At 44.8% G+C, this 14,030-nt stretch overlaps 1 protein-coding gene across 2 annotated transcripts in view; it reads left to right on the top strand.

The window, feature by feature from the left end:
- mthfd1l (methylenetetrahydrofolate dehydrogenase (NADP+ dependent) 1 like) overlaps positions 1–14,030 on the top strand; it is an 84,935-nt gene that overhangs the window by 62,405 nt on the left and 8,500 nt on the right. For both annotated transcript variants that reach the window (XM_014205574.3, NM_001165368.1), the window contains 3 exon segments: positions 956–1,133; positions 9,633–9,740; positions 9,866–10,018. In XM_014205574.3, coding sequence (XP_014061049.1) covers positions 956–1,133; positions 9,633–9,740; positions 9,866–10,018 — 439 coding nt within the window.

Here is a 14,030-nt window from a genome sequence, read left to right as displayed (position 1 = left end):
TGATTTTAAACCTTAACCACACTGTTTTCATGCATTTTTTTAAATATAGACTATTTAGATTTTGCAGCTGGCCCATCTGAGAAATCCCTCAGTTCTGCCTTCAGGACAAGACTCATGATAATAAATGTCAACCTGCCAGTGACACACACATGTTTGTTTTACTGTCCTTGTGGGGACCAAACAATTGCTTCCCATTCAAAATCCTATTGTCCCTAAAGGGATGCTTCGGGATGCTTAAAGGGATGCTTCGGGATTATGTCTCTGTGTCCAGTATGAAGGAAAGTAGTTTTGCGAGCTAATGCTAACTAGCATAACTGGAAGTCTATGGGTATCTGCTAGCATGCTATCCCTTTAACCCCAAAATATCCCTTTAACCCCTAAATATCCCTTTAACCCATAATTCTAACCCTAACCCCTAAGCCTAAAATAGCTTTATTTATTTGTGTGGAATTGTGAAATGTCCGTCCCCCCCGAATGTTCCTTGTTTTACTATCCTTGTGAGGACTTCTGGTGCCCACAAGGATAGTAAAACTAAAAACACATATATATATACACACACACACTCACACACAGCAAGTGGCCCATGTCATGACTGGTGTTGTTGAGTTCTGTGGCTAGATGACTTGGTGTGTTTTACATAGTGTTAGTCTGTCAGTGTGACTGAGGTGTTTACACATGAACTGTGGCGTGTCGGAAGCTATTAGAATGTGGCTTTGGCCTTCAGGCCTCATTTAGACTAAATGGGCTGTCACATGGCCACACCACACACACACACTGCAAAAACATAAGGAAAAAGGTCTTGTTAACCCAAACTTAAACACCTCGAGGTTGCCACCTCATTTCAACACCTTGTTATGTGTCCCAACAACTGTCAGTCACACCATTCATTGCTCCAATCCCTACGGTTGTTTCCCTGGTTTCCTCCATGGTTACTGTCTCCTTGGCTACTCCACAGGACCGACACCCAGGCTGAGATCGACCTGGTGTGCCAGATGGCCAAGGAGTCTGGGGCGTCGGATGCCGTGCCGTGTCATCACTGGGCGCGGGGTGGCCGTGGCTCGGTGGAGCTGGCCCAGGCAGTGAAGCAGGCCAGCAGTCAACCCAGCCACTTCCAGTTCCTCTACAGCCAAGAGGTGAGAGACAGACGCCCCATTGCACTACGACATCTAGCCTCTAGTTTACACTTCTAAGCGCTAATCTGGAAGTACTGGAAAGTAAGTAAGCTAAATAGACAAACTTGTCAAGTTTCTGCAGACCCTTCTGGCTTGTGATATAAACGGGTGCAGGAATTTGGTTGCCATGTCCAGTCATTAAAAAATGTCCCGACATAATTTATTGATCTACAACACTTAACTGACACTGTGCTTTTGTTGAGCCTGCAAGGTGGGGTCACATTTATTCCACCAATAATGTTGGCTTTACAGTACATGGGGAGCTATGCAGGGTTGGGCTCAATTTAGTTTGAAATTCCAATTCAGTTCTTGAATTAACTCATGCAGTGAAGAATTTACGTTGAATTCAATTTTAATTTCAACAATCTTCAAGATATGGAATTAGACTATTTGGATTGGAATTCATGCACATGGAGTTCAAATCCTGCAGCACAAAAATGTATTTCTTTATTTCCAGTATAGCTACGCTGTCTGAACTGAGTGACATGATCAGCCTCAAACCCTGAGGATGTAGAATTTGTGGAATTGTTGGGCATAATATTGAATTGGGAATAGAATTATTGGAACATTGGACTTGAGAGGAATTTAATTATCTCAGAATTCAGAGATGGACTGACCTGGAATTTGAATTGAACTAAATGTAATTTACAGAGTTGGAATTTAATTAGTGCAATAAACCCCATCTCTAGTTCTATTTAAAAGCTATGGCAATGAGACACACTGCTAGCTTGTTTGTGTGTAAGCACTGGGTGGTTAGTATTAGCGTGGTGTAGCACTGGGTGGTTAGTATTAGCATGGTGTAGCACTGGGTGGTGGTTAGTATTAGCATGGTGTAGCACTGGGTGGTTAGTATTAGCGTGGTGTAGCACTGGGTGGTTAGTATTAGCATGGTGTAGCACTGGGTGGTGGTTAGTATTAGCATGGTGTAGCACTGGGTGGTGGTTAGTATTAGCATGGTGTAGCACTGGGTGGTGGTTAGTATTAGCATGGTGTAGCACTGGGTGGTGGTTAGTATTAGCGTGGTGTAGCACTGGGTGGTGGTTAGTATTAGCGTGGTGTAGCACTGGGTGGTGGATAGTATTAGCGTGGTGTAGCACTGGGTGGTGGTTAGTATTAGCGTGGTGTAGCACTGGGTGGTGGTTAGTATTAGCGTGGTGTAGCACTGGGTGGTTAGTATTAGCGTGGTGTAGCACTGGGTGGTGGTTAGTATTAGCATGGTGTAGCACTGGGTGGTGGTTAGTATTAGCGTGGTGTAGCACTGGGTGGTGGTTAGTATTAGCGTGGTGTAGCACTGGGTGGTGGTTAGTATTAGCGTGGTGTAGCACTGGGTGGTGGTTAGTATTAGCGTGGTGTAGCACTGGGTGGTTAGTATTAGTGTGGTGTAGCACTGGGTGGTGGTTAGTATTAGCGTGGTGTAGCACTGGGTGGTGGTTAGTATTAGCGTGGTGTAGCACTGGGTGGTGGTTAGTATTAGCGTGGTGTAGCACTGGGTGGTGGTTAGTATTAGCGTGGTGTAGCACTGGGTGGTGGTTAGTATTAGCGTGGTGTAGCACTGGGTGGTGGTTAGTATTAGCGTGGTGTAGCACTCGGTGGTGGTTAGTATTAGCGTGGTGTAGCACTCGGTGGTGGTTAGTATTAGTGTGGTGTAGCACTGGGTGGTGGTTAGTATTAGTGTGGTGTAGCACTGGGTGGTGGTTAGTATTAGCATGGTGTAGCACTGGGTGGTGGTTAGTATTAGCATGGTGTAGCACTGGGTGGTGGTTAGTATTAGCGTGGTGTAGCACTGGGTGGTGGTTAGTATTAGCGTGGTGTAGCACTGGGTGGTGGTTAGTATTAGCATGGTGTAGCACTGGGTGGTGGTTAGTATTAGCATGGTGTAGCACTGGGTGGTGGTTAGTATTAGCGTGGTGTAGCACTGGGTGGTGGTTAGTATTAGCGTGGTGTAGCACTGGGTGGTGGTTAGTATTAGCATGGTGTAGCACTGGGTGGTGGTTAGTATTAGCGTGGTGTAGCACTGGGTGGTGGTTAGTATTAGCGTGGTGTAGCACTGGGTGGTGGTTAGTATTAGCGTGGTGTAGCACTGGGTGGTGGTTAGTATTAGCGTGGTGTAGCACTGGGTGGTGGTTAGTATTAGCATGGTGTAGCACTGGGTGGTGGTTAGTATTAGTGTGGTGTAGCACTGGTCTGTGATATTAATTGTTTGGAGCTTGTTAAAGGGCCCTGACATACTGTCATTCCTCTGAGCCCTGTGAGAATGCTGTGGTCAGGGCCAGGGGCATAGGGGCGTGTGTTACTGTACTGTGCTACTGTATCCCATCCAGTTCCTCCCTGTGACCCTATGAACAACCCCTATAAATAAAGCCTGTTGCATGTGGCGGAGTAGGTCCAAGTGGCCTTTCCCCCGACCCAGGGCAATATCCCTGCTATGCCTCACAGAGGAGGTGTGAAGACGAGACTTGCCAAGAACGGGTCTGCTTTGGCCAAACCATACCAGGTGGTTACTCACATGATGAAAGAGGTGGACTGGCCATCTGCCATTTCAGGCAAATGCCAGATGGGCTGGTCCATTTATAGCCCAGTGGGCCTGTCTGACTTGGGTTTTATGCGCAAAATTATCATTCTGGCTGCTAATGGGGGCCTCAAGGGAAAAAATGGGCCGGTGTTTTAGAAATGCCAGGGCTGCCTTCTGGTCCCAGTGCGCCCCTGTGTGATGAGTAACCTTGCTTGAGACCTGAAGACTTGAGCTCCCCTAGTCAGTCACCTAATCATGACTGAGGGTTCTCAGTCTTGCATGCAGGTTTTAACGTCAGACTGTGGACACAGTTCCTATAATAACTTTATAACTATACAGTGTATACACCTATAATAACTTTATAACTATACAGTGTGGAATGTGTTACCCAAAGTCTTTAAACCAACTGTTCCCAAACTAGGGGTGAAATGGGGTCACGGGAGAATTTCCAAAATCCTGAAAAATAAGAAATATATACACTGAGTGTACAAAACATTTAACACATTGTTAATATTGTGTTGCGCCCTATTTTGCTCTCAGAACAGCCTCAATTCGTAGGGGCATGGACTCTACAATGTGTCGAAAGTGTTTCACGGGTATGCTGGCCCATGTTGACTTCAATACTCCAATCCATCTCATCCCACAGATGCTCAATTGGATTGAGATCTGGTGACTGGACAGATCACTGCAGTCAGCTGAATTCACTGTCATGTTCGTGGAATCATTCCTGGACAATCCTAGCTTTGTGCATGGGGCATTATCCTGCTGAAAAAAATCATTTGCATATGGATATACTGCTGCCATGAAGGGATGCACCTGATTGGCAATGATATTCAGAGGCATTCAAATGTAGCGCCGCTTTTATCAAGGGGCCCAATGTGTGCTGTGAAAACACAACCCACACCACCTCCAGCCTGCACCATCACACCACCTCCAGCCTGCAATGTTGACGCACGGCATGATGGATGCATGTACTCGTGGTTTTCTCCATACCCTAGTACTCCCAACCGTGTAAAACAAATGGAACCGGGATTCATCAGACCAGGCAATGTTTTTCTAATTTCCCAGTGTTTTTCTTCCTTAGCCCACTGCAACCACAGTTTCTTGTTTTTTGCTGAAGGAAGTGGAATTCTGTAAGGTCTTTGGCTGCCATACCCCATTCGTGCTAAGGTACGACGAGTTGTGCATTCTTTTATGGGTCTTTGGGCACCAGTGTTGTATTGGACTGTCAGTTCTTGACACACTCAAACCTGGCACCTAGTACCATACCCCATTCAAATGCACTTAAATATTTTTTCTTGCCCATTTTTTATTTATTTTATTTCACCTTTATTTAACCAGGTAGGCTAGTTGAGAACAAGTTCTCATTTGCAACTGCGACCTGGCCAAGATAAAGAAAAGCAGTTCGACACATACAACAACATAGAGTTACACATGGAATAAACAATCATACAATCAATAATACAGTAGGAAAATCTATATACAGCATGTGCAAATGAGGTAGGATAAGAGAGGTAAGGCAATAAATAGGCCATGGTGGCAAAGTAATTACAATATAGCAATCAAACACTGGAATGGTAGGATGTGCAGAAGATGAATGTGCAAGTTGAGATACTGGGGTGCAAAGGCGCAAGATAAATAAATAAATACAGTATGGGGATGAGGTAGATTGGATGGGCTATTTACAGATGAGCTATGTACAGGTGCAGTGATCTGTGAGCTGCTCTGACAGCTGGTGCTTAAAGCTAGTGAGGGAGGTAAGAGTCTCCAGCTTCAGAGATTTTTGCAGTTCGTTCCAGTCATTGGCAGCAGGGAACTGGAAGGAGAGGCGGCCAAAGGAAGAATTGGCTTTCACCCTCTGAATGGCACAGATACACAATCCATGTCTCAATTCTCTCAAGGCTTAGAAATCCTTCTTTAACATGTCTCCTCCCCTTCATCTGCGCTGATTTGAAGTGGATTTAACAGGGGATATAAATAAGGGATCATAGCTTTCACCTGGATTCACCTAGTCAGTTTGTCATGGAAAGAGCAGGTGTTCCTAATGTTTTGTACACTGTGTATATTATATCGTCTTTGTATCTTAAAATCATTGTAATGTGGTTAAACTTAAAAATCTAAATGATTCAAATCTAAAAGATAGAATTCAACCAGGGAGCGCCCTTAGATCATGGGAAAGGGATGCAGTTGAATCATTCCCAAAGTTAATGGCTTGGCCTGCTACGCTATGAAACCACACACTATTGCAGAGACTTTGATATTACCGGCCGCAACTGATATGGTGAAAACAATGTGTGGGGGGTGCCGAGGCACAGAAACTCACATCAATACCGTTGTTAGATAACACTGTTAAACAAAGAATTTATGCTATTGCTAGCAATCAAGAGGAAAGAAACTCTTGACTGAACGACTCAAACTCCCCAGCTTATGCTCTCCAAATGTGTGTTAGCTGTGTGGGCCGAGATGCATTTGACCAGATGAGACTCCATCTATGGCGGGACTCTAGTTAGGAATGTGTCTCCCTCTGCCATATGAACACATTATATGATACACTGAGAGCAACTGGAGGCAAAAGAGCTGAGCACAGAACTGAGATATACCACAGCAGATAACTTCGATTGTAAACTACATCAAACCACATCCACTGCACCACGCCTGTTCACAAAACTATGTGGAGATATGGGATCAGAGCATGACAATGTTCTATTTCACACCGAGGCTTGGTGGTTATCGAGGGGAAGTGTTGGAAAGATTTTTCACATTGAGAGAGTAACTGTTGTCATTCACAATGGATGTAAAAACAACTGACTTGGTTGACATTCTGTGTAAGGAAAAAAGCAAAATACAGCATCAGTAAGTGTCCCACATGAGTGATGACTGCTCACCTCCAACGCTTGGAAGGGCACTTTGGGACCTACTTCCCAATCCGTTAGACTGTGATCCTGGCTCAGTTGACATACTGGTAAGTGAAATCGAACTGCTGATCGAGCTGTCATGTGCCCGAATCCTGCAGACAACGCATTCACGGGTCACTGAGGAGTTTTGGTTCCTGACTCGAAGGGAATACCCTGCCGTCTCCCTCTGAGCATTAATGCCGCTTTCAAAACGACTGGGAACTCGGAAATCTCTGACTTCCGACTGCAGTGCTTTCAAGACAACTGGGAACTCTGAAATACATTTTTAACTGTTATCCAACTCAGAATTCCAAATTGGGAACTCTGGCCTCTTTCCGACTTTCCAACCTAAAGATCACTGACGTCATAACTTGACCACCTATTTTTCAGAGTTCCCAGTTGTCTTGAAAGCACCAGAAAAGTTATGGTAGACTACCCTTCGCCAGCTCATGTGTGATGCTGGATTCAGTGCTCTTGTCTGCATTCAAACCAAATATAGATCCAGGTTGGATCTGACAGAAGATATGAGGTGCGTACAGTCGACCACGCCCCTCCGACTTTGAGAAGCTCCGACGCGACATTCATCAACCACACCCATCTCATTATTGGTGGTGAGATAAGATACATTGTCAGGCTAATTTGCAATTGACTGTCATAGCCCCACATTAAAAGTACACAGCATGACCAAAAGTATGTGGACACCTGCTCGTCAAACATCTCATTCCAAAATCTTGGGCATTAATATGGAGTTGTTCCCCATTTGTTGCTATAACAGCCTCCACCCTTCTGGGAAGGCTTTCCACTAGATGTTGGAACATTACTGCGGGGACTTGCTTCCATTCAGCCACAAAAGCATTAGTCAGGTAGGGCACTGATGTTGGGCGATTAGGTCTGGCTCGCAGTCTGCCTTCCAATTCTTCCCAAAGGTGTTCGATGGGATTGCGGTCAGGGCTCTGTGCAGGCCAGTCAAGTTCTTTCACATCGATTTCGACAAACCATTTCTGTATGGACCTTGTTTTGTGCAAGGAGGCATTATCATGCTGAAACAGGAAAGGGCCTTCCCCAAACTGTTGCCACAAAGTTGGAAGCACAGAATCGTCTAGAATTTCATTGTGTGCTGTAGCGTTCAGATTTCCCTTAATTGGAACTAAGGGGCCGAGCCTTAACCATGAACAACAGCCCCGGACCATTATTCCTCCTTCATCAAACTTCACAGTTGGCACTATACATTGGGGCAGGTAGTGTTCTCCTGGCATCCGCCAAATCCAGATTCGTCAGTTGGACTCTGCGACGAGGAGGGGGCCTTCTCTCCACCGCCGAGGAGCCTGTTTTGTTTGCCTGTTCTAAAATAGGTGTTTCGTGGTGGAGAGAAGATAAAGACAATTATGTGCCTGTCTGTTTTGGAGGGCAAGGGTTGATTGTTAGGTAATCTAATTTCAAAATAAAAAAACTGACTGAGAGTCTATCTTTCACTGCACTATTTCTGTCCCTCCTTAAATTGAATGTGGTACATTGTGGCTTGACCACAAACTCTCTTGTTGTTGCTGAATTTATCACGTTAGACAGTTTGGTTAGAGACAGTTTACCATGTTCTGTGAAGGGAGTAGTACACAGCATTGTACGAGATCTTCAGTTTCTTGGCAATTTCTCGCATGGAATAGCCTTCATTTCTCAGAACAAGAATAGACTGATGAGTTTCAGAAGAAAGTTCTTTTGTTTTTAGCTATTTTGAGCCTGTAATCGAACCCAAAAATGCTAATGCTCCAGATACTCAACTAGTCTAAAGAAGGCCAGTTTTATTGCTTCTTTAATCAGAACAACAGTTTTCAGCTGTGCTAACATAATTGCAAAAGGGTTTCCTAATGATCAATTAGCCTTTTAAAATAATAAACTTGGATTAGCTAACACAACGTGCCATTGGAACACAGGAGTGATGGTTGCTGATAATGGGCCTATGTAGACAGTCCATTAAAAATCAGTCATTTCCAGCTACAATAGTCATTTACAACATTAACAATGTCTACACTATTTCTGATCAATTTGATGTTATTTTAATGGACCAAAAATGTGCTTTTCTTTCAAAAGCAAGGACATTTCTAAGTGACTCCAAACTTTTGAACGGTAGTGTGTGTGTATATATAGATGTTCTCACTCCTTATGTTCGAATCTAATGCCCAAAATGTCTCACAATTCCAAAATAACCCTCAAGAAGGGATGTCTAGGAGTGAGCATTGTCAATGTGTGTTTATGCTGAATTTGTATGTGCATGCATGTTTGCTTCATATATGTATCTGTGCTACGTGCATGAAACTCCCCCATGCCTTAATGTCCCATGTTTGAGTTCCTGTCTTTGGGAGCCCATCCAGAATCTGAGGAAAAAACATCAGCTGGTTTGAGTTAGTGAGTTTGGAATGTGACTTTGTTTAACTGATCCTGTTATAGAGACCATGCAGGGTTGTGTGTGCCTGTGTTTGCGCGTGCGTGTGTTTGCGTGTGTGTGTGTGTGTGCGTGTGTGTGCGTGTGTTTGCGCCTGTGTTTGTGGGCTCACGTGCATGTGCGGGTGTGTGTGTAGGTCCATGAAGCCATTGCTTGTCTCTCTGATTAGCGCTAGCATCATGTAATGGAGTTCTGTTTCTTTAGATGACTGGCCAGTAGAAGGGTTTACGACCCTAGGCTAACTAAGGCCTTCTCAGGAAGAACAATACATACTGCATTCCCTAGGTTGTTACTCTCCTAGCATTTGTCTACTGATTTTAAATGTGACAGAGAAAGACCTTTTAAAGGTAGACGGCGATATGACGTAGATGCAGAAAGTAAACAGCATAGTGGGTCAATTTCTGCAACAACTAAGAGCGTTGAAGAGTGAGGCTCAACTCCTCCTCTGCTGTTTTGGTGTCCTGGCTACCACGCTGTAACAGTGTGAAGCGAACCTGTGCACATGCATAGACACTGTGTGAGAGCAAAGTCCTTAAGGTTTTAGTTCCTTTTGAGACTAAACGTCTGTTTCCCATAGGTCCTTGCTGAATACTGTCCTATGTCTTCTGTCCTCCCAGACCCCCATAGTGGAGAAGATTAGGATGATAGCCCAGAAGGTGTACGGGGCTGATGACATTGAGCTGTCTCCAGAGGCCCAGGCCAAGATAGACTATTACAACCAGCAGGTGAGGTCACCATACCATACTACACATGATCTATTGAAGCTTTTACATAGTTACTTTCTCATGCACACACACACACACTGAATTAATTCAGTTGTCTAATTATGTTCCTGTGCTCCTGCCCGCAGGGTTACGGGAAGCTTCCAATCTGCATGGCCAAGACCCACCTGTCCCTGTCACACTTGCCTGAGAAGAAGGGCACGCCCACCGGCTTCACCCTGCCAATCAGAGACATCCGCGCCAGCATCGGGGCAGGATTCATCTACCCATTGGTGGGAACGGTGAGTGGTCTGGATTCTGGCAGCACAGCGAATGAGGCGCTATTAGTCTCCATAGGGATTTAAGGCAGGGTTAAGCCATTTTTACATGAACGCGGTCTCCGTGACCCACTTTTGGTTCTCAATGTGTCTCATGTGTGAGAGAGTGTTAGAGACGGGAGAGAGTCACAGTGTGTATGAAGTGAATATGTCTGTGACTGTTCTTTTGAGTGTGTGTGTGTGGTGGGTGTGGGCGTGTGCGTGTGCGCGTGCGCGTGCGTGCGTGCGGTTTTCTTTAGTGTCCCTTGTGTGTTTTTGACCCTGCCCAGCTGTGCCTCCTGAGGTGTAGTCCCTCTAACCAGACTTCTGGTGCCAGAAATGCCAGGAATTTCTCTTAACGATGTGTGTGTGTGACTTACTCTTACATTGCTGCTCTGAGGAATTCAAGAACATACGAGTAAAAAAAAAAGTTATTCTTTCTTGTACGGTTCTCAATTCAAACATTAGTCATTTAGGGGCCTTCCGAGTGGCGCAGCAGTCTACAGACCTGGGTTTGATCCCAGGCTGTGTCGCAGCCGGCTGCGACCAGGAGACCAATGAGGCAGCGCACAATTAGCCCAGCGTCATCCGGTTTAGGGGAGGGTTTGACTGGCCGGGATGTCCTTGTCCCATCGCGCTCTAGCGTCTCCTTGTGGCGGGCCGGCCGCATGCACACTGACTTCGGTCTCCAGTTGTACGGCGTTTCCTCCGACACATTGGTGCGGCTGGCTTCCGGGTTAAGCGAGCAGTGTGTCAAGAAGCAGTGTGACTTGGCAGGGTCTTGTTTCGGAGGAGGCATGGCTCTCGACCTTCTCACCTCCCGAGACCGTACGTACGGGAGTTGCAGCGATGTAACTACCAATTGGAAATCATGAAATTGGGGAGAAAAAAGGGTCAAAAATAAATAATATATATACAATAGTCAATGAAATCTTTCATCCGAAGCTCTGCTTTAAACCTCATTCCTTTCGACCCTGAACCCTCTCTGTCATTAAGGAAGTTGCTAGACTTCCTTAGCTGCCCACTGAAAGTCTTATCGCATACGCAGACACACCGGGTTTCCGTGTGTGTGTATTTATCTATTACCCTCTACTCTCCTTTGGATGTTCCTCTTCTGAACTGGACTTAACCCCAGACCTTCCTGATAACCCCTGAGATGGGTTGGGGATGATGGGCTTGGCTGGATGGAGCCGGTTGGTGGGCAGTTGTTGGTCGTACAGGAAGTTGGTCCCCCACTGTTTCCCCGGCATGCTGGGTAGGGGCGGCCGCCGGTCGGTAGGACGTCTCTCCAGCCACCCGCCTCCACCGCTTTGATCTGCTAGGGCCTGTGTAGCCATCACGACCCTTGAACTATGACTCCTGACCCCGGAGGGAATTTACTAGCAGCTCCTTGAACTCTCCACCTTTTTTTCGCCTGGCCCATAGTCTCCTCCTGGCGTCTGATTAGATCCATGTCTAAAAGGATAGCAGATTAGTTCCTGTAATGTACTGTCTTTAAGTTTGGTGAACTTGACCTTTTTATTTATTTGATTAAATTGATGTCTGAATTCATTGACAAGTCCTTTGATCCCAATAAGTAGCTTTAGACGACTGTGTAAGGCAAGTGAGCGTTACGGCAGCCATCTATGCATTTGGGTGTGTATCCTGTAGGTTTTCTAAACACGTGCCAGAGTGTTGATCTGACACGTGAGTGTGTTTTTGACGTTTGTTTGTACAATATGCTTGTGTATTAGCTAGTTACTTGAGAGAATGTTTTGTCTGGGAGATGGGTTGCTTTCGCTGCACCTGCCTTTGTGAGCACGAGACCCAATGTGAGGAGAGAAGCAGGGATGGCACACAGTTTAATTAGCACTGTTGTGGTTGTCATGTCAGTTTTGTGTCACCCTGACCTCAGGGTCATCTCGCTCTCTCTCGCAGGTGGAGAGATTTGACTAACTGAAGGCCCCGGGGGAGTAAAGAGAGGGAGGGGCAGGTGAAGGCCTTAGTTGGGTGAGGAACCAGGAAGGGGGCTGATGTCAATTCCCAGATATGTGAGGGAGGGGTCTCAGGGAAAACAATAGGTCTCTGTAGAATCCATATCCCATTAGAGCAGGGGTATTCAACCAGGGATTTTTAATATATACAGTATCAGTCAAAAGTTTGGACACACCTACTCATTCAAGGGTTTTTCTTAATTTGTTACTGTTTTCTACATTGTAGAATAATAGTGAAGACATCAAAACTATGAAATAAGCAAAAAAGTGTTAAACAAATCAAAATCTATTTGATTCTTCAAACTAGCCACCCTTTGCCTTGATGACAGCTTTGCACACTCTTGGCATTCTCTCAACCAGCTTCATGAGGTAGTCACCTGGAATGCATTTCAATTAACAGGTCTGCCTTGTTTAAAGTTAATTCGTGGAATGTCTTTCCTTAATGCATTTGAGCCAATCAGTTGTGTTGTGACAAGTTAGGGATGTTATACAGAAGATAGCCCTGTTTGGTAAAAGACCACGCCCATGTTATGTAAGGTAAGAACAGCTGACATTAGCAAAGAGATATTACACTCCATCATTACTTTAAGACATGAAGGTCTCCTCTTTATAAAGCTCAGAATAGCTGGAGTTTAGAGATCCTGTTCACTTGTCCCGCTGTGCCTCTGTCACCTAGAGGTTATATTTAGAGCGAGTTGAAAGTAGCAACACACAACTTTTTACCAGGAATTCCAAGCTCTGTTTTGATTTGTGTAGTCCTGACAATTACAATATTGTAGAGATGTCAAAGGAGTGCAATCCATGAAATATATAGGTTTCTGATCTACAGGTTGTGACCTCCCAATGCACTCGCGATGACGTCCCAATCAAATGTGAAAATGTTAAGTACACCATAAACTAATACGCACACCAGCATAAAGCCTCACATCTTATAATTTAAGCTTCTTGTTACAATTCCCCCCCATGAGAAAGGCAGTGGGTTGTCAAAACTCCTGTAGCCCTTCCCTGGCTGAAGTCAGAATAGGATAGAATATACTTTTTTGGGCTCCCGAGTGGCGCAGCGGTCTAAGGCACTGCATCTCAATGCTTGAGGCGTCACTACAGACACCCTGGTTCGATTCCAGGCTGTACCACAACCTGGCCATGTTTGGGAGTCCCATAGGGCGGCGCGCAATTGGCCCAGCGTCGTCCGGGTTTGGCCAGTGAAGGCTGTCATTGTAAATAAAAGTGTGTTCTTAACTGACTTGCCTAGTTAAATAAATGTTACATTTAAGTTGTGCTATCCGCCCCGTAGCTCCTGAAAGAGACCCCTAACTTGCCGCAGGAATGCAGTGCGACGGGTCATATTTACAATTTACTACTGTGAACTTCTCACTTAAGGAAGCACACACTCACACAGGTCAGAGTTCAAAGCTGCCTCCACTCATCTCTTTATTTATTTGCACCAAAGAAAACAAGTGATAGACAATACAGATAAAAACTAATTAAAACAAAAAAACAGTGTTGCATGTTGGAAGTTCAAGGGCTGATATTAAAACCACACCACAAAAAAATTATATACAATACATAAGTACAAAAATAAAAAAGGTTTGTTAAAACAGATAACAAAACCTGCTAATTATAAATGTATAAATTCATTTGATCAGTAATCACAAAAAAATATACACTGCTCAAAAAAATAAAGGGAACACTAAAATAACACATCCTAGATCTGAATGAATGAAATAATCTTATTAAATACTTTTTTCTTTACATAGTTGAATGTGCTGACAACAAAATCACACAAAAATAATCAATGGAAATCTAATTTATCAACCCATGGAGGTCTGGATTTGGAGTCACACTCAAAATTAAAGTGGAAAACCACACTACAGGCTGATCCAACTTTGATGTAATGTCCTTAAAACAAGTCAAAATGAGGCTCAGTAGTGTGTGTGGCCTCCACGTTCCTGTATGACCTCCCTACAACGCCTGGGCATGCTCCTGATGAGGTGGCGGATGGTCTCCTGAGGGATCTCCTCCCA

Source organism: Salmo salar, chromosome 06, assembly GCF_965601325.2.
Source record: "Salmo salar chromosome 06, fSalSal1, whole genome shotgun sequence".
Taxonomy (NCBI): Eukaryota; Metazoa; Chordata; class Actinopteri; order Salmoniformes; family Salmonidae; genus Salmo; species Salmo salar.
Note: the sequence above shows the minus strand (reverse complement) of the source record. Positions and strands in the feature narration are given on the sequence as shown.